Below are 25,689 nucleotides of genomic sequence, written 5' to 3' on the forward strand. Positions count from 1 at the left end.
TGCTGGGCATCGGTTAAGCCTGGCTTCCCTGCATTACTAGAGTTTTGTGTGCTGGATCCAGCCCTCCATCCTCACCATGTGCAGTTTTCTGGCTGGCTTCATGCACGAGGGTAGAGAGGAGGATCCATGTGGATTCTCCTGGCCTTGAAAGTTAGGAATTACTTGGTGCAGCTCCCAAACACGAAGTTGCTGTAGGCAGAGGACAGGCAAGGGGACTGCAGGGGGAAGCGGAGGGTGGCAGCAGAAGATGCTGGGTGGGCAGCTCAGCCCACCTCTGTGCTCTCATTTGCTTTCCCCCATTGCCTTGCAGGCACTGGTGGCCCCTCTCAACTGGTGGGTACCACAGCCACTTCACCCAGCCCAGCAGGGAGCAGCGGGGGGACGCTGCGGCCTCTCCCCAGCACCTCCCTCCCTGGCTCTCTGGGACAGCTCCAGTCTTCCCCGCAAGCTTCCAGTACCCAGACTGGTGTGAACCATGTGGCACTGGATGCCCAGGATGTCATGGGGGACACCACAAACCCTATCCTCACAGCATTGCCTGCCACGGACAGCGCTTTTGGAGGTGAGCATTGCTGGCCCACGGCTTTAGAAAGCCTTTATACAGCTTTTGCCTTCTTGAAACAGGGAAGATGCTGTGTTTTGCATGCACTCTGTGTGTGATTATTTGGGTGGTTAGCTGAAATTCCCTGCTGAAAGCAGGAAAAAGCAATGGAAAAAATAATTTGGTCAAAAACGCCCGATGTTTTCCTCTTAAAAAAAAAAGGGGGAGAGGGGGGTGTCTTTGGACCTTATGACTGTGTTTCCTGCAGGGTGGGCAACTGCAGCTGCGAGATGTCTGGGCTGGTTCGGTGCCAGCTGCAGAGCAAAGGCGAGGTCCCAGTCCCACCTGAGCTGCGTCTCCCACCTGAGTGGTGCTGTAGTGGGGCGTGCGGTCGGGCACCCATGGTCATAGCCACGCAGGGTGGGTTTGCTCTTGGCCAGATGGGGTGAGACGCCTGTGGTCCAACAACCTGTATGGGAAAACAAACCCAAGATCCCTGGGCTCCACATCTTCCCCTCATTTGCTTCACAACTAGCTATTTCTAGAGCCCTCAAACCAGAGACTTCGCCCCACTCCACAGGAACTTACAGAAAACCTCGGCATTGCCAAGTCCTTATCCTGTACCCAGGGCTTGCCAGGAGCAAATGCGTCCCCAGGGCTCTCACATTAACATGTCCCTTCCCTCTGCCACAGCTGATGGGAACAGCAGTGTGCCTGCAGAAAACATGAGGTCCAGTATCCGAAGGGCAGCGCCCAGCTCCGCGGCTCAGCCCCCAGCCTCGGTGCCCTCCTCAGTGGCCCCGACGTGGGGACGTTTCCCCGGGCCCTCCATGGAGCACCAGCTCGCCTCTTCTCACCCAGTTGCTGCCAGTGAGCTTGGTTAGTCTACAAGTTGTTGTTTTACCCTATTTTGTGCTGGAGTTTGCACTTCCTTCAGCATTTTTCCATGTGTCCCATTAAGCCCTGGGATGTATAGTGAGCTGCAGGCTCATATGGGAGCCTGGCCATGCTCAGGTTTCCCCTCTTTACTGTTTGATATGATATGCAAGCTCCAAAAAAATACTAAGAGAGCCTGGGCCAATTTCCACTAGTCTTAGAGGAAAGATGGGATTTAAAGGCAAGTCCCCGCAGCCCTTGTCCCGTGAGGTTTCTCCCTGGCTGAGCTGCCCCGGCTCTCGTAAAGCAGCGCCGTCCTGGCGGTGAGCCCTGGGTTTTATGCAAGGTCTTCCTGTGGCGAGGGGATTCATGCCTTTCCAAAACAGTTCTTTGGCCAGATTGAAAACTTCCTATGTTTAATATCCGTGTGTGTGCTGTAAGCATCTGGGAAGAAAATGGATCAATCTGTTTATAATTTCATACATACAAATCCAGGATTTTTATTGTGCCGTAGCCATTGGAAGCAGCCACCAGCCGTCCAACGTCTTGGCCACGGAGAGGAGAGTTTCAGATTTCCCCGCCACCAGTACCTCCGTTTCCACAACAGCCACCAAGGGTGGAGGGAGGACGTTACGGTCTCTGCCAGCCAGCACCAGACTGGCTCAAACAGCAGAGATTTCCACCACTGGTACTGAAATCACCAGCTCTTCAGGCCGGACCTGGTCTCCTGGGACATCTTTGGGAGCCCAGGGTGGAGGCGGCAAAGGTGCCACAGAACCGCTGCTCACAGGCTTGCCATCTGCTTCGGAAAGTGCTTCCACGAGTGAGTTTTGATAGCTAGCTGTACAACTCAGAACATTATTTAAGGACTCTTTATAAACAAAATACATCCTTTTTATTTTAAAGAAAGGAGGAATAATATTGTATTTGGCACATTCTGTACGTTTAAAAACATTTCACAGAAATGAAAGTATGGATAAATATTATTCTTGTAGGAAGAGGAGGATAGATTTTCCTTGAAAACTTTCAGTTGAATTTTGCAAGCAATAACCTCAGGAGTTCCTATAGAGAGAACATTTTTTTTTTCCCCTGTCTTAATGATTTGCCGGTATTAAATATTTCCGTATTGAATATTCTCACATCCATTGTATGCATCTACTGATAGTGGGGTAAAACCTACCCAGCTGTTTTCATTTACGTGTATGCAGTTTTATGTTTCTGTTCTCCTTTTTTTAGCCCTTAGCAGCAATTACGAACCCAAGAGCATCCCAGCTGCAGAGGAGGCGACGCTGCCCTCGGACGCCCGTGGTGCTGACGTGACCAGCATGGCAGTAGGGGCACCAGGGTCCCCCCCAAATGGCCGTACAGCCGGGGTGACAAGGGGCTCTGCCACCAGCACCAACCCCACCAGCTCTTTGGGGGAGACCTTCTCCTCCTCGGGGGCTGGGACACACCGTCCCAATGGCTCACGGGAAGCCACCGATCTCCCAGCACCTCCCGGGGAACCTTTGCTCACAAGCTCCCTCTCTGCTTCTGAAGGCACTTTCAGAGGTAAATTTGTTGGTCTGAAAGTTGCCTGCTTTGGGGTTGGATGCAATTTCACATTCCCATGCTGTTTTTCTTTAGATACGGCCATCAGTTGCTATTGGATATGTGGGTATTTTTATTACTGGCTGCCTCGGGCTGGCAGCAGGGCTGGGGGGAAGGGTGGGAGTGGATCTCAGCTTTTGGGTGAAAAAGTGAAAAACATCGATGTCCTCATTGCTAATGAAACTCCTGTGCTGGGAAAAGCAGCCGTTGTTTAGAAATACATGCATGCACTTTTTCCTTTTGCTGGGGATTTGCAGCCATTGCCTGGGGCTGTGTCTGCCGTGCAGGCTGGTCTGTGAGAGAGGCAGCATTTTGGGAGTCCGCGGCAGCCACAGCCTCGCACCGTGCCCTTGGAGTGGTCCCAAGTGAGCTCTGCCCCACCATTCACCATTAATTCACAATTAAGGCCGTCACTTTGCGAGTCGTGGTACAGTGCCTGCTCCAGGTGAGCTGGTGAAATACTGGCATCCCCAGCGCTGCAGTTTGGGAGAGCCCTGGGGCAGCATGCCTGCTAAACAGGGGGTGAATCGGGCTGGGTCGAGCACCAGGCTGGGGTGCTGGGATGTTTCTGAGCATCTTATGGGGTGCTGGGATGTTTCCGAGCATCTTATGGGTGAGGATGTGTCCAGCCCTGTGTGGTCTTGGGTGCTCGGTGCTGTGTGGGGTTGGCCCCATGGCCATGCCATCAGCCTGGCACTGAGACGGCAGCTTGGCTCTCTGGTCTGTCACTAGAAAACCTAAACCAGGCCTTTTTTAGCTCATCCTCTAGAGTTTCTTTGAAGTTAAAGGTATATACTCCTGATTTAAACAGGCTCAAAGGCACCTTAATTGCATAAATCTGGTATTGTACACAGCCTGCAGTTAAAAAATGTGGATTTAAGTTGTGATTTTCATGGCTTTTTGTAAGCCACATGTGCCCAAACATAGGGGATTCGCCTCTTCCCAGGGCAGCACCTCTTCCGGTTGAGAACTTGGTCTATTCCATACCTCAGTGAACATTGTACATAGACTGTGCAAACAATCCCTCAAATGTATTTATGCACAAATCAAACCAGGTTTTATTGTATCTTAGGTGTCAGAAGCAGCCACAGACCAGTTAACAGCTCAACGACAGAGAAAAACCACATTGCTTCCTCTCCCACCAGCGCTTTCATTTCAGCCATGGCCACCGGCAGTGGCGGGAGGCCCCCGAGGTCCGCCACAGGCAGCAGCCGATGGGCAGCAGAAGTCTCCACGTCCAGCAGTGGCACGTACAGGTCCTTGGGCACAATCCGATCCTCATCCGCCTCTTCTGAGCGAGAGACCTATGGAATCCATGGGTCCAGAGAAACCACGGATTTCACGGAGCAGGTGTCAGACTCTTTGCTAACACACTCCCTTTCGGAAGGTCCTTCCCCAGGTAAGTTCAGGTTAGAAGTGAAATACCATTTTTATTGTAAGTAAAAGGAGGACTGTAATTGTGTCTTACACTCGCCTGACTCTTTTCTGCTGTCAAAAGCTGTGACAGCTGTGCAGAATATATTGTTTGGAAGGATGCAGTGTGATTTTTGTGTCTGAAATATTTCAGCTCTTGCTTGACTGAAAAACGCGGTTTGGGTTTTTTACAGAAGGGACACATGTGTGGAAAGTTTCATTATGCCAAGAAAAATACCTAACTTTCAAATCACAATTTATTATTTTTTTTACCATCTTCAGTTGCTATCTCCATTTTACAGGCAAGAGAACTAAGCAAGGGACGATTAAATCATGTCCCTGCAGTCCCAGGGACCAGACTTCAGTTCCTGCCCTCTGTCCTACCCCTTGGACCATGTTGCTTCCCAGAACTCGAACCAGTTCAACAAATTTAAGGCAACTTTGAATGTGGTCTCTGAGGTCCTTCATGGTACTGTTTGGTCCTAGACCCCACTGCAGTGCTGAAGGGGTCTGATCCCCCTGAACCCATTTCTTCAGACTTATTCTCTAAGACCTTCACCCTTCTCGGCCTTGTGCCTTGTCTGAACTGATTTCCAGGCTTTTCTGGGTTGTTACGGTATTTATTCTAGCAATGTGGAGTGCACTCAGGCACGTAACAGTGAAATCAAGTGCGCAGTGTTAGTAGTTCCACAGTTTTTGTATAACAGCACTTTTCTCAGCATCAAACCATGTTTTTTTAGAAGACAAATTTCTGTAGGAAGGATTCACGTCTTTGGAAATTTCCTATTTTCTCTGGATTGACATCTTCTCATATTTTCTACTTGTCTATGTACTTGCTGCCTCTGGGTGTTACTGGAAGGAAGCTCGTCTGTTTATAGTTTCCCATGTGTAAAAATGTAAATTGTTTCTTTATCATGTCTTAGCTACTGGAAGCAGCCATGTGCCATTCAGCATCCTGTCAACAGAGAGGAGAACCGATTTCCCTACCACCAGTACCTCCATTTCCACAACAGCCACCAAGAGTGGAGGGAGGACGTTACGGTCTCTGCCAGCCAGCACCAGACTGGCCCAAACAGCAGAGATTTCCACCACTGGTGCTGAAACCATCAGCTCTCCAGACCATACGCAGTCCACTTTGGGAGCCCAGGGTGGAGGTGGCAGAGGTGCCACCGTGTCGTCCATGGACCCGTTGCTCACAGGCTCGCCGTCTGCTTCGGAAAGCACTTCCCCAGGTGAGCTCTGACATCCCCATGGGGCCTCTTCCTGTACACCTCAAACCTCTGCTCTGTGTGGAGGAGTGAGGACATGCTAGAAGGTTCTGGACAATGGCATTGGGCATTATGGAGGAAAATTTCAACTTCCAGAGAAAAATGCATTAGCTGTTCTTTGGATTTAGTCGCCAGAAAAACCCAGCCTTACTGCAAGAGCAGTCTGGCCCTCAGATTTGGTGTGTTTTCGGAGGCAGCACAATTTCTGCCCTGTTGACTGTGTTTCTACAAGCAGGAGGCAACGCCAGTTCCAACTCCCACCTTGGGATGCAAGTGCAGCATTTACTGACCCCGTACAGCCCTGCTGAGCTTTGTTTAGGATTAAATCAGGGAGCTAGGTGCTGCCATAACCCCACCTCAGTCGCCAGTGGCCGTGCAGGTGTGTGGTGCCTGCGGCTGGAGTGCAATGCCAGGAGAGGTGCCGAAGGGAAGCAAACCCAACAGTCCTCCCATAACTTGTTCCTAGTGCCCTCTTCAGGGTGTCCTCCGGTGAGCAGCACCTCCTTGCACAGGGAAGGGTTGTGTCTTCACAGTTAGCGTTTTCTCCAGGTTTGGACCTTCTGCCATGTTATATCTGTGCTGTCAGCCTAAGGGTGGTGATGGAAGCGAGCACACCCCCCTGTTTATAGGTTAGGGTGAATAAATCCATTTTGCTTTGCCCTTTCTCAGCAGGAGGGACCTTGGCTATGGGAGGACGCCTGCCCAATGCTCCTCTCACCAGTACGCCCAGCTCAGTGATAGCCACCAGCAGTGGGGAGAGGAGCACAGTGCCCATGTCAGATACCCGCACAGCATCCAGCGCGGCAGGGAGCTCCACTCCCGCTCTGCCCCGCACCAGCTCCTTGGATGTGGTCCTTCTGCCATCCTCATCGGCAACAGAGCCTGGGAGGCAGAGCAATGTTTCGCAGAGTGGTGCCGGACTCGGTGAGCTTCCAACGAAGCTGCTGCCTGCATTTTCTCCCAGCATTTCAGTGCCTTTGACATCACCAAGTGCTTCAGGTGGGTCTTGTGGTTTCCCAGTTTGCCATGGGGGACATCCCTCCTCCTCGCCCTGCTCCCGAGCTCCCACCCTCCCTTTTCTAGCTTTAAACTAGAGTTGCCTTTTTAGTAAGCCTGGTTTACAGTGAAGGGCGTCTGAGCACTGCACGGTCGGTGAGTCATTTGCCTCATGGCACTTGGGGCATCACTTCTTCATGTTGGGAACCAGGTGGCCAGGCAGCTCTTCTGGGCCACATGTGAAGTCTGCCATGGAGCCTTGATGTCAGCCCTCAAACCAGGGGAGCCTGGCATGAGATGTGGTAAGGGATCGGCAGACCTTTCACTGTTCCTTATACCCCAGTTATCGTGTGTTTCAGCCTCAGCTCTCCTGCCAGGGTCCCACCAGAGGTGGTTTGAAATCCACTGGTCCACCCAAGGGAATTTTCTGCAGGACGTTCGAGACCAGGTCCTACCTCCCTGCCACTGTTCTCCTTCAGAAAGGCCATGCACCCCAGTCTGTTTTATTTTTCTGGTGTAAAGGGGAAAAGTACAGATCACCCTGGGAACCCTACTTAGCAAATAAGTGGTGTTGGTCACCAAGTGCCACCTCTGCTGTGGGGATTGAAATATTCAGACTTTTGTCCCTGTTGAGGCCTCAAAGGTATTATTAATATACAAACTATATATATTTTTATATATACACACATGTATATCTCTGCTTTGCAATTCCAGAGAGAGGAAGAATAATTTCTGGTGTTCCTACTGAGACCATGTACATCTCGACCACACTCTCCAGCCACAAGGAGGGGACATCTCAGGCTGCAGCTAACCGCGGCATGTGGAGCACAGCAGCGGAAAGCCCCACGTCTCACCCGGACATGGCCAGGGAGACCAGCACTGGCTCCCTCCCATCCTCCACGGCATGGCCTGGAGCGGGACATGTCTCATCCAGCCGAGCAGGGTACCCTGAACCCAAGGGCACCCTTTCATCCAGGGTCTCCACCTACTTCCCAGCCACTGGTGAACCTTCCAGTGAGTCTTTCTGAACTCCAGGATGGCATTTGAATTAGGAAAACCCCCACTGCCTCTCCCTTCCCCTCTTCCCTGGGTTGATATGACACCAACACGTGTCAGAGCTGTTGTGGGTGTCGTGGGCAGGATTTATAAGTGGTGGTGATTCTGCTCCTTGGTGTTGGATATCTGCAGCTGCTGACGTTTAACAAAAAAAGTCTCAGGAATGAGACGTGTAGCTTCTTGCTGTAGGACACATCTGCTCCCTGCCTGGGTTGGGGTGATAATTATAGATAACATAAATATGCCATTATGACTCTACTGGTACCAGTTGTCCCACTGTATTTGGACAGTCCTCTTTCTTTGGAGTAGGCTCTGTGTGTTAAATCCACATTTAAGGTGATAGATATGTGAGATCTACTTAATCTGTATTTAATGCAGGTTTACCTGTGCAATTTTATTAGTCTGCATTTCCAAACAGAATTATTGTAGAACTCACAAGTGCTCTCTGCTCTGAGATGATAAAATCAGATGCCTGCTTTTCAATCCTATTCCAGCCGTGGGCAGCAGCCATCACTCCCTAGGCAGCTCGAGTGCTGAGGAAGGAATGTCCAGCACCATCACCATCACCAATCCTGTGTACGGTTCGTCTGTGTCTGCTGGCGGTGAAGAGAGGATGCTGCACTCGGTGACGGATGGTGCACTGGCCAGTGGCACAGAGAGCTCCGCTTCCGACACCGAAACTGCCAGCTCTTCAGGGCCGGCTCAGCCAGCATTGATGGAGCAGAACAGGACGGCCAATGCCTCCACCAGCAGTGGGGGCTTTGGAGGCTTTGCAACGGAGACACTCTTCGCACGTTCTTCCAAGATCCCCACTTCTTCTTTCCAAAACGATCTCACAAGTAAGTTAGTGTCTCCCAGCATACGTTCTAGCCGGGGAAGTTCACTTTGTTCTGCATTTATCTGTGTTGTATACAAAGTTCTCGTTCATTAGTACATGCAATGCCACCTGCAGGTACACTCAGGCGGATGTTTTCATCAAAGGACTCAAAGCCAGACCCCACCTGGCTGGGGAATCGTTCCAGAAGTGAAGCCATGAAACTGCGCAGGGAAACTCTCCTGTTTTGATGGCCACGTTATTTTTTTGCAGCCTAGCTGGTTTCTTTAGGGTGATGCTTTCAGAAGCGTTTCGTTATGACCTAAGTCAAGTATAGAATTACACCAAATTATCAATACTCTATTTTTTATTTTTAGAGATTGCTGAATTTAGCTGTACATCCTGAAATTTGTATTGTAAGATTGACTGCATCTTTTATGCTAAATAATCTGATTTTTTTGCAGACTGATGTGCTACTCATTTAGGATTTCCTGACTGCAAAGTTTTCAATCAATGAGTTCATGATAAGCTGCAAATTAACATAATGTAATAATTTCATCCTGCAGAGGCATGAAGTTCACTGTGTCTAAAAACAAACCGACTGAAGAAGATGGATATTCTTTCGTTAGGAATGGAGGATAAGAGGGAGATGATATGAGTTTTATAAATTATGAGTGATAAAGAGAACAGATGGGTTTTCCTGCTTAGCTTGCCATAAAATATCACAGAATGCTAAGTGCTCAATCCCGTTAGAAAAGCAATACTGGAAGAATAGTGTTTTAGAAACCTATGTGTTTCATGGGAGCCTTGTCTCTGTCTGAGTTCATCATTTTAGAATGAATTACAAAGTGCAGAGGACTCCTAATTCGATAACCTTGCTTGCATGGTGCTCTAAATTGTTAGTAGAACATGGGCTGGTTCACAGACAAGAACATTTTATGTATTTAGCAAGTGATTTTAATATGACATCAAAATACTTTCATATTACTCTGTCTTTCTAATGTATTTTGTCCTTTTACTCCAGGCTTTTCAAGTAGCCATCAGCCAGTCAGTAGCATTGATGCTGAGAAACGAACCTCGGTTTCTCATACGGATGGCACATACATTTCAACCACATATACCAGAGGAGGAGAAAGGACTCTCCTGTCTATCTCGAATAGCAGCACCTCTGCTGAATCCTCGGAAAGTTCCACCTTTTTTTCTGAAATTTCCAACCCTTCTGATCCATCGAAGTCTTCTGTGGCACAGGACAGGAGGAGCAACATGTCCAGCAATGGCAGTCTTGTTGAACCATCTACAGAGCCGTTGCTGGTACACTCTTCCGAACTGTTGACTTCTGCTTCTGCTGGCAGTGTACAAAATACAACTCTCTTCAACACTGACTCTGAGTTGTTGACCACTGGCAGATCATCTCTATCTTCATCAGCATTTCCAGCCTCTTCCTCGGTGTCATCGCTGCATCACTCGCCGTCATCAACACCATCACCAACTTATTTGTTTACATCATCAGAGTCACCTGAGCCACTCTCATCCTCTGCGATGGCATCTTCACCCCCTCTGCAGGCTTTGTCGTCCTCCTCACCCACTTCCTCATTGCTTTCCTCATCTTATTCATTAGCATCTTTATTGCCTCTGTTTTCATCACCATCATCCGTCTCGCAGTCCAACGACAGTGATGAGGCAAGCACCTCTGTAGCTACGACTGTGGTCAGGCGGGTGCACTCCACAGCCACTGTGGTCAGAAGCTTGCCCAGAGGGACCGACAAGCACAATGTCACGCACCAGCCCCAAAACAGCACCACCTTCATCTCCACTGGGTCCCCTCATCTCCCCACGGTGCCCATGGAGCTGCTTGGTGGAAACATTGTGACTGTGTCTGCTCCTGCGATGGTAATGGACACCGCCTCGCCGAGAGCTACCACCACCCAGGGAGGCAGCTTTGGGAAGGTGACATCGCTGCTTACCATGGCCAGCAATGCCCCACGGGCTGGGCCAACGGATGCACCCCTTCGTCCCTCACCAAGTGCAACAAACCACAGTGTCATCATCCCTGCGGTGGCACTGACCACAGTGAAACCTCCTGTGCTGACAACACCAGCCAGTCACCGACCAACCTCAGGTGATGCTAGCACCATGAAAGCCCACAGAGCTCAAACGCCCATTGCCACTAAGCATGTGTATACCACTGGTGAAAGCACAGAAGCTGTGGATCCCACCACTGTAAGGCCTGGTAAAGTCACCGAGAAAAACATCCCTGCTACGAGTCCTTCTGAAGCCCCTCCCACCAGCAAGACCACTGTGAACATTGCAACTACTTTGGCTGCTACCAAACCAACCACTGTTCCTCCATCAAGTAGCACAACTAGGCTGAGGACATCGTCTCTGGCAACAGGTAACATGTCTGATGGTACTCATCAGTGGTGGGGCCAGGGATGAGGGGTCCAGGAACACCTGGGTCCCACTTTAAGGGTCTTTGGAAAGTTATATATGTATGTATAAGTCTGTTGTCAGCAGAGTTTGAGGATAAGAACTTGGTCTCCTTGTTGGTATTTTTAGGCTAAGGGTTTAGCAATCAAGCTGAACTGCTGGAAAAGGGTGAGCGTTTTGGTGAACATTTCTGATAGAAACGTTAAGCTGAAATTTTAGAATTTTAAGAAAATAAAGCTGACTGGTCTTCCAGGTAAGTGTAGGATGCATTTTGTATTTGTTGATTGGTCGACAATATCGATTGATATCAATCAATATCTATCTTACTCCTGAGAAAAGGCAGTTGGGCAGCTCTTGGTATTTGTGTTGGAACGTCTCCTGTTATTACGACCTATGGTCATTTTCTCCCCATCTCATAAATAATCTCCTACTCAAGGGTCTGTTGCTTCTCCTGGTAGGCTACGTGCCATAGTCTTGCTGGGTGTGTTGTTACAGTCATTTATTACCGCCGCCAAGCTCCTTATCTTCCCAAGTAAAGACATAGACCGAAGTTTTATATGAATGGAAATCTATTGTGTGTTTAAAGCTCAGGAGCCTGACCCTTGTGCCACTGTAGGATATTGTGCGTGCTAATTGCATTAATCTCAGTGAAATATTGGCATTAATATGTATTTCATCTAATAATTAAGTATTTAAAGGTTATTTCTCAGGCTGATTGGTTTTAATTATAGCTATGGCTTCATGCAAAAAAATTCACTGTAGGGGGATGGATTTTTTTTGTTGAAAAATTAAGGTAACATATCCTTTTTACCAACTGATTCACACAAGTTACTCTTTCCTTTATATACTGAGTTTTGCCATTTCCCAGAATGCAAAAGATCCTTTTGCTGCCTTGCACGTGGTGCTTTGTACCTGGGCACTCGCTGCCACAAGAGAAGAAGCCACCCTGGGCCCCACTGTACAAAGCACAAACTGAAGGATGGCAAAGTGAAATCCAGCGTTTTGAAAATCCAGCGTATGAAATCCATACGCCCACTCATTTCTGGCTGCTTGGATCAGAGACACCAAATCTTCTCGCTGGTGCTGGTGTAGCTGTGCCATCAAATGGCGTGTCCTGGCATAGGCTGACTTGGGACTGCCTGGTCTGCAGGGCCTGCGTGATGCCATAGGGTATCGTGGCACTGCCAGAAACCCCCACATGGGTTTGGCTCTTGTGCTTCGTGCTTTAACTGCAAAGCCCATCCTTCCTGCTTCTGCTACAGTGCTCGGCCATCGCTGCAAAATAGGTACCAGCGGTGTGTGACTGTCTGGCTCATCTTGTAGCACCTTGTCGCCAACAAGTCCACAGTCCTGCCTGCGGCCTGCCCTTGCATGCTTGTGTGATGTGTGTTTGTGCTCGTGCGAGCCATACGCACAGCAAGAGGAGTGTTTTTGACCAGGACGTGTTTGGTTTTTTTTTTCAAAGGGAAGTATTGCATATCTTCTCCAGAATTTGCAGTTTGAGTTGGCTAATTTATGAAGCATCTGAAACTACAGTCATTAATCCCCTGATAATCCGTATTTCACAGTTGGTGTCTGCTCTCCAAGCCCTTGCTCACCCAGCAGTAAGTGCATTACGAGCAGTGGCACAGGCTGGGGTTGCTGCTGTGACCATCCCCAGCCCGGTGTGGAGGAGGCTGCAGCCTGGTAAAGGATGTGATGGCAGCCAGGGCTGCCTCCACCATCACTGGGTAATCTACAGATTGCATCAGTGCTCAAGCACTAGCTTTGGAACATGGAAACAGGGCTTGGTTAAAAAGGGCAGGACTTTGGTGAAGGAGCCCATGCCCATGCTCCCATGTCTAGCTCTGGCCATTGAGGTCCCTTCTTTGGTCTCTCCATCCACAACCGTAGGGTTGTTTGTCTTTGAGAAGCACCCCAAGATCTGCAGATGAGTAGTGCTGTAGACAAGCTGTGTGTTCATGTTAACATGGATCAACACTGGATCCCAAGGGCTTTTGAGTCATTATTCAAGAGAAAGTGGTTTGTATTTATTCTTTCAGCTCCAACAAAATAATTAAGAACGGGGTAAACAGTAAGTGCGAATGATGCAATGAAGCATCTGATTTTGCTTGGGGTGGGGTGGGGTGGGGTGGGGGGGGGTCAGAGAAGAGGAGCCAAGTTAATCTTTTTTAGCCCAACAGTTGATGAGTTTTGTGATTCTGGGTTTTTTTCTGCTTTTGTAGATGTGGATAGATGTCTTTCCAACCCTTGTCCTGCGCTGGCCACCTGCAACAACACCCACGGCTCCTATATCTGTCAGTGTCCTCTTGGATATGAGCTGGAAAAGGGAAAGTGCAATTTAGGTAAGAAAACAGAAGTGAAAAACCAGGGGAGAAAAAGATGGAAATAATTACCTGCAGTCTTCTAAAATAAATTAACCTAGGCTCAGACTAGTTCAGGAGCTTAATGTTCCTCCCAACCACCACTTTTAACAAGAGCCTTTTACTGTTTATACAAGTGCAGTGTCTAATACCCGTCGTGTTGGGGTGCCCTGGGGAGCAGGCGCAGTGATAGCCGAGGGTTTCTTAAAAACACAGCAACAGAGCGGTGGGCTCAGGCTTGTTAGTAAGGACAGATGTGCCCCTTCTGTTCCTGACGTGTTTTACAACCCCCAGAAAGCGTTCAGCAGCTTATCGTAGCTTCCAGCCCTGCAAACCCGGGCGACGGCGCTTGGCCTGGGAGAAGTGAGTGGGGCTATTGTGTAGCCTGGCTTCAGTGGGATCAGCCATGTGCGGAAAATTAAGCAGCCGTGAAAGTCTTTGTAAGATCAAGGTCTTGTTTCGTACCTTTAGCATTTTTCATGCAGCACAGTTATTAGCTGGAACTCAGGTTCTGACCCCCTCCTTTCTATTAGAGGACTCGCCACCTCAAGGACTTACAATGTCCCATTGTAAAGGGGAATTTGTTTTGCTAGAGTTTCTTCTGACCCTTAATCAGCGAGGATTAGAGGCATGGAAATTTTGCTAAGGAAACATGGGTGAGGTGTCCCTGAAGGGTGTTTTGAAACATTTCTTTGAGATGGAATGTGTCAGCTTCTAATTTAGAGAGTTGTTTTGATTATGCCTTGAGCTGGGATATGGGCAGATTATATAAATACTGTGAAGGTGATTCTCATCTTATTTTTACCCGGAGTTGTTACATTAGAACTGTCTGATATAAAATTTGTGGTGAAGATAGGCTCCGTGGATGGGAAAAAATGGGAAGGAATTGGAGGCTTTATAATGTTATCTGCAACCGTATTTGTTTTTCTGGTGGAACATAAAACTGGAGCTCTGAGTTCTCATTTCCACCGAGTATCTCATGACACTTAATACAAGATTTAGGGATATTATCTCTCTGAGTCTGGACAGCTCAGATTATTGCATTCTGCTGCCATGAATCAAATACGAATCTAAGCATGGAAAAATGCATCTTTTGGACCTCTTTTCAAATGTCATTGCTCATTCTGTCCAACAATTTGAAAAATGAAAACGTCCTTTCTACAGTGCTTTATTTTGACTCGCTGATTTGCTTTCTTTCCATTGCAGGGAGGGCTAAAAGATTTGTCACATTTACCCCAAATTATTATAAATAACTTCTGTACCTGAAACTGTCTTGTTACTAAATTTACCCAGCTCCCTCTGTGTTCAGGGGTCCTTCTAAATTAGTCTGTGTTTCTGTATGAAATGTATAAACGCTGTGATGAAATGGTGGCTGTTCAGCAGCACTGAGCTCTGGAATTTGACTGGGGCTGTGGGAATATTGCAGCAACCCTTGGGAAATATCCCAAGGCTGGGACTTTGCTTTACTGGGGCAGTGACTCTCAGATGTGAGTTTTCTGTCTGCTGCGTGAAGGGGTTTTCCATGCAGACAGTCTCTCATGTAAGGTGGATGAAACCGCAGCAACATGTAGCATGGAGATGTGTTCCAAATAACTTGTCTTATTCTTCATTTTAGTAAGAACATTCGTTGGCCAAGTCCCCCTGAAACCTAATAGTACTCATGGGAAGTACACAGAGCTCCTCCACATCGAGGGTGAAATCCTGGCGCTGGTGAGTGTCATTGCTGGGACTTTGGCAATGCTGATGGGACAAGTCACCTTCGCTCCTCTTACAGTTGTCATGGGAAGCCACGAGACTCTGTAGCATGGATTCAGCCCTTTTAATCATTTAATTATTAAGCCTGGTCTGGTGTAAGTAGGACTGGTGAGACGTATGCTTTTAAATCCCAGCACGCTTCTCTCCCCTGCTCTGCCCAGGCTGTCAAGACAGCAGCGGAGAGATCCATCTTCTGTGGGGCTTAAGACAGCATATGTGCCCAGAAAATCCTGAAGCCCTTTTCGTGAAGTGGTGTGGCTGGGTTCATGCTCCTGTAGCCTCCACCTTTTCCTAGTGTTTTCTGGCTTCATTGCCATTCATTCCAGACCTCGAAAGGGTGCTAGTGCTCCTCCAATGTCAAACATTAAAACAGTAACTCTGGGCTTCATCATTCATCGGTAAATCTCACAGGTGCTGAGGCGGCTTGGACTGCAGCTGATGGCACCTTGCTCTTAGCCAAAACCCATGGGATGAAAGCACAGCAGCAGCACCACCCATCCAAACACACTTTCCACTTGGTGGCGTTTCCCAGCCATCGTAACGCAACCAGGTGGCCCTCAGTCAGTTGAGAGCAAGCGCTGGGTGAGGCTGTGCCATCAGTTGCTCCAAAAAGATCCCTGGGCTGGGGATAGGTCTGTCTCTGTGTGTTTTTGAACGAGATCATTGCATGTATGGGTTCATCCTGTTAGCAGTTCCTGGGCTGGCTGCAGTTCATCCCAGCTCTTTTTGGAGTGGGTGATTTGGAGATGCTGCCAAAGGAGGGGGGAGCTGGGGTCAGTCACCTTGATGCTGCCTGTGTGGCTCATGCTGGGGAGTGAACACAACCAACCACCTGGATCCCGGGAGAGGAAGGCTCCTCGGAAGATGTGCAGCCTCCAAGGGCACCACTTTGAGTTTGGCCTCGTGCTGGGCTCTCTCCCTGCTGGCTTCTGGCTCGTCCTCGGCCTTTGCGGTCATTGCACACTGGGGCCTTAGGCAGATGCTCACATCAAAATCCCCAGGTCTTTGTTCCTGTCCAAGGCTGTGCGATGGTGACTTTGTCCGTCCCTTGCTGGCAACAGGACAGTGCATATTTCATATTGAGCAGATGAACTGCTGGGATGCTCAGAGCCCCCTCGGCCTCAGCAGGCAGCTCTGGCGAAGGCAGGGGGTGCTGTCAGTGACCCAGGAGGGCCCTCATGTGCTTTGTCCTGCTGGGCTGCCTCCCTCCATCATCCCCCGGGGCACTAACAGCTGCTCTCTCCTTCCTTGCAGCTGAATGGATCCCTCTCAGGCTTGCCGGGGTACCACCACTCCACAGTTAAGGCGACCAGGTAAGGCGAAGGCTACCAGGGGAAGAATGAGAAACGTGAGTGTTTGGGATGTTCAACTTGAGATCCATGTTCTTCATTTTGAGTTGGGTCTGGGCTTGACGCAATCCAGCCCAGCGGTAGCGCGGGGCATGGGGAATGCCTGACCACCTTGCCTGGCTCTCCCGGTACCCTCCTGGCCTGAGCGACTTGGGGACGGGCTTGTGAGCTGCCCAGGAGTCATTTATGGCTGGGTTCAAAGTGAGCTACCAGCACCCCTTCCAGCCCCAAATTTACCTCTCTGTGTGTAAGCTTGTCCTGTTTTTAAGGTCTGTTACAATGCACGGCTGTTTCAGTATGTGTGCGTGTCTGTGATAAGCATCACTTGTGTTGAGTCCTATGTATAATGTGCGTTAATAAGCATCCTACATGTAAGGTGCTAACGATGACATCAGACTGACCTGTGGTACTCAGGGCTGTTTTGTTTTGTTTTCTGTTAGGGAGGCAAATTTTGTGCATGTTTCAGTGCAATCCACGTTCTCTTTAGCATCCAACGTGACTTTCTATGACGTTGTCAGCAGCGTGAAAAGCTACATTCGAGCTTGCAAATCCCCCACCGAAACCTGCCAGTTCATCTCCAGCCTGAAACTGCTCCACAGAGGTAAATAGCATCTGGAGGGACTGTGATGGGGATGGGAAGGGAAAGGGATGTTTTATTTGGCTTCTTTTATAACAGGGGGAGAAAGATTTTGGCATCTGGAAAAACCCCTCTGAATCTTTTTTATCTTATTTAAATGAGAGCCACCTTAAGAGCCACGCAGCACAAAAGGGGTGCAGATACGGAGCCTTATCTTCGCCGCATATGTGAGAAATCTGCCTCTCTGTGAAAACATCGCCCAGCACAGGATTAGAGGCATTGTAGGGCAGCCTTTCATCTCTGGGATGTGACACCAGGCCCCGGCCAGATCAAAACCCCATAAATCTTAATTCCAGGAGCCAGGGAAATGGTGTGAAAGCCAAGAGACAAACCCCCTCAGTGAAGCTGATTAGAGCCCCTGAAGGCTATGTGGGGAGCTGCGCTCTCCTGCCTGCCCAATCTCAGTGTTGCAGGGTGTAAAAATGGTTCACAATTAAGAGCTTTTGATTTCTGTACGGAATCCTCTACCTGCCAAACGGGAACAGGGACCTGGGGAAGCACATTGGTGTTGTGCAGGACCTTCTCCTGGTAGGTGGTGGCCCTGTGCCCTACACCTCCCAGTCCTTGCTTCCCGAGGGAGCAATAGAGGAGATTTAGCCATGAGAGGTACCGCAGGATGCAGGGAGTGAGCACCCTTGGAAGATCGGCTCCTGCAAGGAAACCTCTGCATGTGGAGCTCTGTGACTTCAGGGCCCGAGGCTTTGAGGTTTGGATTTGAGGATGAAGGCCATCAGTGCTTAGCCCGGGTGTAGTGGAAAACCCCTTGGATTGTTTTGGCAAAGTAAACACAAAGATGAGAAATTTAGCATGTGCCTTTAATTTAACGTGCCCTGTTTTGAAGCCATGCTGCACCGTGGATTGAATTAAATTGTTTTGGTAGACCCGCTCAGATTGTATCTAGCCATTACCTCTGATACAATGCTTCTGGTAAAGTCTACTTCTAACTTGAAATAAGCAGAATAAGAAACAAATTATGTTCTTGTATAAGTACTTAAAAGAAAAGGTGTCAGATCAAAAAAAAAAAAAAAAAGCTGATGGATATAGCAGGGAGAGGTTTATAAAAGGTGAGTGCCAAACGAGTGACATGTTTTCCATAAAATCCTGTTTCTCATGAATATTTTTTCATTCGTTCATTCCATTTAGTCTGACCTCCCAGTAAAAAATGTAGATTTGGTGACACAATTTCCATCATTCACCCACAGTTTTGCTGAATGCTCATTGTAACAAATCTGACTTTCTAAAGTAAAACACTGCTTCAAAGGAATGTAAATGAAAGGACAAATTCTGTGCCTGAAAAATGAAAAAATCCAGTGCTTAATAGAGAAATGGAAAAAAATTGTTCAGGGCTGAGCAAAATGTTTTGCTTGATATAAACGTAAAAATGGATTTGTTGAACTATCTCAGGGGGTGAATGTGTTTCAGCTTGCACCAAACCAAATTTTTCTTTTTCATTTCCCCTTCCGCCTCTGAGCCGAAACATTTATATTTGCCCCCTCTATTTGCCTGTGTAAATGACGGTAGATATGTACGGTGACGTAGTGTAATGTTGACTGTCTCCTAATGGAACAAATATTATTTAAAAAAAAAAAAAAAAAAAAAAATTGTAATACCAGTAGTTCCAATTAGTGTGCATATTGAATAGGAAACACTTTTTATTATATGGGCTTGTTCTTCAAGTCAATGTCCATGAAGGTGCCTGTTATGTGTGAGATTTTATTTCTTTCTTGATACGGTCCTCTTGGGACTGGGTTTGCACATTTTGTGTTCTTTTAACCAGCCAGACCAGTTGTATAAAAACGTGTGAGTGTCTCCTGAGGGAAAAAAATATTTTTAAAAAAAAAAAAAAAAAAAAAAAAAAAGAGAAGGGATTAAAGCAGCTCACGAGCTGAATGTGGTGCCTGGGTAAAGCAAATGTGCGTAACGTTGGGTTCAGAGAGAACTGCGCTGACGTTGGCTGCCTCTTCCCGACAGTTGGCAGCTTGTGCAGGCAGAAAGACCCCGAATGTGACAAGGAAACTTCTGAATGCACCGACTTCGACGGAGTCGCGCTCTGCCAGTGCAAAAGTGGGTACTTCAAATACAACAAGATGGACCACTCCTGCAGAGGTATTGCTCTTTATGTGACCTATTTTTGCCTGAATTTTGCTTGAACTTCTTGTTCCAGTGGAAATGAGCGTATGTGTATCACTGTGCCTGCAAGAAGCTCAATATTATGAATAAATATTAGCAGCTCAAGTTTCTTTTATTTAGTTAGGGGACTTTGCAGCAGACACTGAAGATACAGTCTCTCTCTAGGAATAATATTATCTCTTTCTGGAGCATGCTGTGAGTCACAGTGATCGAGAAGAGGGAGAAAGGGGCCCGACTACCTTGGGCTCCAGTTCAGTGGCACAGAGCAGAGATGACGTGCAGCTCTGCCTGTTTTGATTTTGTCTGAACTCTCAGCGAACTTAGGAGAAGGGCTTTAAACTCACAAGCTTATATCAATACATCACCAATATTTTAAAAATAAGTATCTGAAAATGATTATGAATTTATTTTTCAGCTGGGTTCCTCACAGAAATTTTAAGCTTAAGGTTTATATTATTTTTTAGCTACTCCTTGGATCATGAAGTCTGGGTTTGCTACATTTTAAACAAGGTCTTTCTCTGTGTGCCAGTGGTCAAAATGACTTCTGTAGGATCAGGGTGTCCGTTCCCTAGCTCCAGTGGTTGTTGTAGGGCTTCTTAAGAAATGCAGTTTTCAGATGACTTATTGATAAGAAGTAGTGGTTATATATTGCTTCTGGCAGTGTCTGCTGGGTTGCTGTTGAAATAGGAGGAGATGCTTTGTTGATTCCAAACCTGATCAGAGAGTGAGAAATATGTGCCTGGAAATAACTCATGTGCTGCAGGCTCTGGGATGGACATCTTGGAGATGGGCATCTCCACTCTGTGCCTCCAGGCAAAACCTTTCTCCGTTGTGTTTTCTTTCCCTTCCTTCATCTTGCATGCTGGGGGAAGGATTTCTATTAGGAAATACTGGCCATCTCCACTGACCCTTGAGAGGCAGAGAAGGGTTTATGTAGTGAGTGGGGAGCTGAGCTGAAACCTGGGAGGCTTTTGCCCAACTCTTGCTCCATCATCGATGGTGGAGACTCAGGGCAAGTTACTCCATTTTTCTCATCCACGTCTCTTGCCAAGCAGTGCTGAGAAGATAAATACCTGAAAGGCCGTGAGGCACTTGGATGCGATGGTTACAGAGATCTAACATCTTGTACGTCTGGTTACTTTCTACTTACGGGTCTTGTTTGCTGTGCAAAATATAAAAAAACCCTACCTGCACACCGCGTGGCCTCAATTCCACCTTCAGCTTGCTGCTGTCAGTAGGAAACATCTTATCGACCAGCTTAAGAGTGTCCGAGGGAGAGGGATGATGCGGGATTTAGGCTGCCGTGCAGTGGCGTGAGGGTAGCACCGACTGCATGCTACCACAGCAAGATACCAGATTTTCAGCATCGCTTTGTTCCTGTCTGGGTAAGCCAGGTGGTTGGGATTTTTAAAGGCTTTTTCAAAAGCCAAGCAATAGCCCTCACTTGATATTTAGGGCTATTTTCTGATAAATATAGCATACAATATGCCAGCCTCTTTGAAAATCTCTGCCCTCTTTGTGCCTAAACAGGAACCAAGGTCTCCTGAGCATCCGACCCTCATTGTGGGTCATGAAAATGTGGCGCGGTAACTCCAATGACAGTGTTTGCAAAGGGGGAAATAGCTATTGTGCTGCCCTGTCCGGTCTGCCCCGTGGGAAGTCGGGTGCGTCTGGGAGAGCCATGGGGGCATGGGGGATCGGCCGCCCCAGCCCCCAGGGATTGTTCTGTCCTGCCTTGTGGTGTCTGTCCCCTGGGGCGTGCTTGAAAAAGTATCCCCTGGACCAAGGAAAGGTTGGGTCTCTGAGCCACAGGAGTTTTGACATGTTGGCCATGGTACCTCTCGATGTGCGGTTCAGTTGTCTTTGGGTGATTGCTGGTTTTCAACCTTCCCTGTACCTTCAGGGCTGTTTTAGAAACAGGGCGACAAACCCAATGTGCCAGCTTTTCAAGGGCATGCTATTTTTAAAAGTACAGAGCATTTCTGGAGCGAAGCAAGGAGCAGCAAAGCAGGTTTCCAAAGAGACCCCTGAGTCTCTTTCAGGAAGGCAAAGGCAAAGGAATCCCGAGTAGAAAAGCACAACTCGATAGCTTTGCTTGGCCCCTGACACTTAAGCTTTTCCTCTGTTCCCTGCTCATGTTGGAAAGCTTGCCGAGTGAGTGTGGCAGCACGAGCTCTCCTGTTCAAAGGAGCAGGAAAGATGCCAGAGGAGAAAGCAAAGTGGCAGGAAAAGGAAGGGTGAGGAGAGGAAAAGACATAAGCACTGAGCACTTAAGACAGACAGATGCAAATTTGGGATCTTGCTTTTCCTCTTCACTGCCTCTGTAGTCTCTTGGCCTGAGGGCTGTGCCGGTGGGGTTCTAGGGGTGCTCCTACCCAAGGCACAGCTCCAGCTTTGACCTCTCAAGGTGTATGTGCCCTACACACGTTATTGGGCTAGGGCTGAGGGGCTGAGATGAGGTGGGGATCCAGCATCTGCCTGCAGGCTCCTCCAGGCCTCCCAACACACAAGCAACAGGCTGGGGCTGGGGTACCGGGGCTGCTGCGCTCATTAGAGAAGGCAACTCCAGCAAGCTGTTGAGGTGATGCCTTCCTCCCTTTCACTGCAGATTTCATTACTGCCTGATCTTGTGGCTTGCTTCGGTGGAACATTTGCTCCATAATGGTTTTGGTCTGCTTTTGTTAACGAGCGAAAGGAGCAACCCATCCAGCCTCATTTTGCTAGTTCCTCGGTGTTATGAATGAGCCTGGCAAGGATCCTTTGGGATTTGCTACCCTTGCCCTGGCTGTTTGTTGACTGAGGCTCTTAATTCTTGTCCAGTTACCTCTGGTCTCTTCCTTGACTTCAAAGAAACCATCTTCGAGAGAGAAAAAGAAATCCAGTGCAAAAAGCATCGTGATGAGATGCAGCAGGGGGGCTACGTAAAGAACCTCACCTTGCCCATCCCCAGCTCTGGGGGAATAAATGGAGTGAAAGAAGTAGTGGAGGAGTAGTGGGGCCATATGGGGCAGAGAAAGGGGTGCAAGACCAGCTACTGTGGCCATCAGCACCCCTGTCCTCATTGGTAGCAGCTGCAATGGCAAGTCTGTGCCTAGAGCTGCAATATTTATCCCTGGAGGTATTTAAAAGAAGGGTAGATGAGATGCTTAGGGACATGATTTAGTGGTGGGATGGCAGGGTTAGGTTAACGGTTGGACTTGATGATCTTAAAGGTCTTTTCCAACCTAGACGATTCTATGATTCTATGATTCAATGTTAATGAAGTGAGTGCATCACTCACCTGTGTCCACACACCTGCAGGGAAAATGGCATACTGCGTGACAGGAGACGCTTAGTAAATGGTATCTAGGCAAACGGTATTTCAGTACGACCACAAGCAAGGCCAGGCATCCAAGAGCAGAGTGCCAGGCGCACTGTGGGTTGCCTCTCCTGGGAAGCAGAGACTTGGGCAGAGCTGCGAAGGGGGCCCAGCAGGTAAAGAAGAGGTCCCCAGCTCTGGCTTGTAAGGCTACTGTGGTCCCTGAGTGCATTTAGGGGGCACGGGCAGGCAGAAGAGGAGAAGTTTTGTAATCCCTGGGCTTGCAACATCTATTTCTGGGAATCAAAAGGATCAAAGAGAACCTGTGAGTGTTCAGAAGAAAGCTTCAATAACCAGGGAGACTCAAAGATCTCAGTGCACTTGGCTTTATTAAAGGCAAAGGAGTGATGTGATGGTGAGGAGGAGAAATGTGATCATCTAACCTTTTCCAATCTAGCAAGTAAACATCCAGAGGCTGGAATTTGACACTGGGATAATTCAGACCAGAAATAAGGTGAATGTTTTTATTGGCTGGGAAAATTAACTTTATGAGCATCTGACCCCGGGTTGTGCCTGATTGTCTGTCACTGAAAATATTAAAATTAATCTTGGATGGTTCTCCAAAATGTAGCTCCAGTTCGACTATTTGATTTGAAACTGGAATTAAATTTAGGGAAGTTCTGTGACCTGTATTATGAGGGGGTGGCCACAGTCACATTGCTCGCTGTTGGCATCGGTATTGCTTATTATTGATGCTGGAAGAGCCATAAACTTCTGAATTCAGCCAGAAGGCTTAGTGCGCTCTCTTGCTTTACTATGATATTGCCATCCCATCCTAATGGACAACGTTGCACATTTGTCCTTCTTTTCTTCCTTCCTCCCCTCCTGTGCTAAGTGTTTCTGAAAATACAGTCACCAGCTGTGCCAGAGGGGAAAAGGCATCTGCTGGGACTGGTGCTGGCAGCTCCCTCCTCTCCCCACAGATTTCCTTGTGCTTGCTGGGGTTAGAGAGCGCCAGAGCTTTCGGTTGTCGGTTATAGAATCGTAGAATAATTTGGGGTTGGAAGGGACCTTTAGAGGTCATCTAGCCTAACCATCCTGCCGTGAGCAGGGACACCTTTAACCAGATCAGGTTGCTCAGAGCCCCATCCAGCCTGGCCTTGAATGTTTCCAGGGATGGGGCCTCCACCACCTCTCTGGGCAACCTGTTCCAGTGTTTCACCACTCTCATTGTAAAGAATTTCTTCCTTATATCTAGTCTAAATCTACCCCACTTTAGTTTAAAACTTGTCCTTTCACAACTGGCCCTGCTAAAAAGATTGTCCCCATCTTTCCTATAGGCTCCCTTTAAGTACTGAAAGGCTGCAATCAGGTCTCCCCGCAGCCTTCTCTTCTCCAGGCTGAACAACCCCATTATCCCTGCGGTTAGAGAGAAAGGCAGAGGGAAGAAGGTTTGAGAGCTGCTGCCTCACCATTTTTAAGCATATGGTGTTTGAGGGGAAAAGTAGTCCATAAGCATTTTTGTTTTCACTTAACAATGTAGTTTTATTCCCTGTGGAGTGTGCTGCAGGGGTTTCCCAGACCCCTGGGTGATGTCCTGCAGACCCCCGAGGGCCGGTGCACGTGCTGGCTCTGGCTTGTCCTTCTTCCCAAAGCGACTCCATCCATGTCACTCCTACTCAGGTCTTTGAGCAACCACCTTCGCTGCCTCTGCAAAAGGCAGCAGATCTGCAGGAGCTCTGGTGGGGCTATTGCTGAGGAAAGTGGTGATTGTATCAGTAATTTGAAGACTATAATCATATGTCATGTATCATCACCTTTGCTGTTCATCAGAAGAGCAGTATCGTTTTCTTAGGTAATTCAGGTGATGAGATACCTGTCCTTCAAGCACAGCAGTTATTTTGAAGCAATGGCTTCAGGTTTTTTACCAACATTTTGTACAGAGCAGTTTTCTGGCTTATTTAGACCTAGTAAAAAGAATTCATTTCTATTTTATAGTAAAATATGATATTTTAAAGTTTGATTTAGCTCCAAATTTGAAATCAATAAATAAAAGTGGCCTTTTTCATGGGGCAAAATGTAACATCACTTTGGGTCAACCACGACTCTGTTTGCATAACATTTTGTTGCAGTACTAGCATTTAAAAGTAATTAATAACATGCATCAATGCTAAAGTAGCACTGTTCAAATGAGGTTTCGAATCAAAAACTGGAGAGACTTGCAGATTTTTTACGCTGCTATTTTGTGGGAAGCAATACAAGCATGCCGTGAGTTTCCATTTGGGCAAGAAGAGGTTCTGCTGGGAATGACTTTGCCAGCTGCTCACCCTGTGCCAGGTTCTGGGCTAGCTTTGCCAGGAAGCCCTGAAACGGTCCCGTCAAAGCCAGCGGGAGGTGGATTTAAGTGCACGGTGTTTTGCCTGAACCAGAGGAGATATTGCATCACATCGGAGCGCGCCGCGTTCCTGCTGGGCCCGCAGCGCAGACCGGCTTGTCGGTGCCTGAGGTTGTTTGGGGTGAGGCTGCTGTGGGAAGCAGCGGTGGGAAATGCTTCCCCTGCACCACTACGCGGTGCTCATGGCCCTTCTCTCTTCTGTGTTTTTAGCCTGTGAAGATGGATATAAGCTGGAAAATGAGACCTGCGTGAGGTATGGTGACTGTTCTGCCCTCCTCCTACCCCACCATCCTTCTTAACATTGCTTTGGTGACCTGTCGGCACCGCGAAGCCGCTGAAACTCCCTGTTGTTTTCTGTTACCAGCTGCCCGTTTGGCTTAGGTGGATTCAACTGTGGAAACCGTAAGTACCGAGTTTTGGTTCTTTTAATTTCCACAGCACCAGAAATGGGAAACTTGAAACAAGTAATTGCAAATGACTATGTCTAAAGTGCAGTAGGTGCACACTACTCTTATCAGTGCTTTTTTGTTTCTTCATTTTACGTTGAAAATTATTTTGTTGACCTTCTTTGACAAAGTTGACTTAATGTTATCTCCTAAGGAAAGGAGATCATCTTTCTCTGGATAGTCTGTCATGATAGCACATATAGTAGCCACACTTGAAGCAAGATATTCAGAGGTGAATCCATGAAATATTGTTTGAATTATCCTGATCTATCAGTGAAGGCAATCTGTCCCGTAGGGAAACAAGAGCTTGTTCTTCCTTCAGCAGGGGACCCCCA

General features: G+C 48.0%; 1 protein-coding gene across 1 annotated transcript in view; it reads left to right on the top strand.

The window, feature by feature from the left end:
- The window catches only part of HEG1 (heart development protein with EGF like domains 1), a 34,660-nt gene that overhangs the window by 3,465 nt on the left and 5,506 nt on the right, over window positions 1–25,689 (top strand). The window contains exons 4-19 of the mRNA XM_035896303.1: window positions 311–562; window positions 1,932–2,240; window positions 2,654–2,968; window positions 4,080–4,406; window positions 5,344–5,652; window positions 6,358–6,687; window positions 7,399–7,698; window positions 8,235–8,579; window positions 9,579–10,946; window positions 13,207–13,326; window positions 14,960–15,054; window positions 16,354–16,412; window positions 16,889–17,049; window positions 19,057–19,191; window positions 25,119–25,161; window positions 25,273–25,310. Coding sequence (XP_035752196.1) covers window positions 311–562; window positions 1,932–2,240; window positions 2,654–2,968; window positions 4,080–4,406; window positions 5,344–5,652; window positions 6,358–6,687; window positions 7,399–7,698; window positions 8,235–8,579; window positions 9,579–10,946; window positions 13,207–13,326; window positions 14,960–15,054; window positions 16,354–16,412; window positions 16,889–17,049; window positions 19,057–19,191; window positions 25,119–25,161; window positions 25,273–25,310 — 4,506 coding nt within the window. The remainder of the gene's footprint in view (window positions 1–310; window positions 563–1,931; window positions 2,241–2,653; window positions 2,969–4,079; window positions 4,407–5,343; window positions 5,653–6,357; window positions 6,688–7,398; window positions 7,699–8,234; window positions 8,580–9,578; window positions 10,947–13,206; window positions 13,327–14,959; window positions 15,055–16,353; window positions 16,413–16,888; window positions 17,050–19,056; window positions 19,192–25,118; window positions 25,162–25,272; window positions 25,311–25,689) is intronic.

The sequence above is a fragment of the Egretta garzetta genome, unplaced genomic scaffold (assembly GCF_000687185.1).
Source record: "Egretta garzetta isolate BGI_Z169 unplaced genomic scaffold, ASM68718v1 scaffold326, whole genome shotgun sequence".
Taxonomy (NCBI): Eukaryota; Metazoa; Chordata; class Aves; order Pelecaniformes; family Ardeidae; genus Egretta; species Egretta garzetta.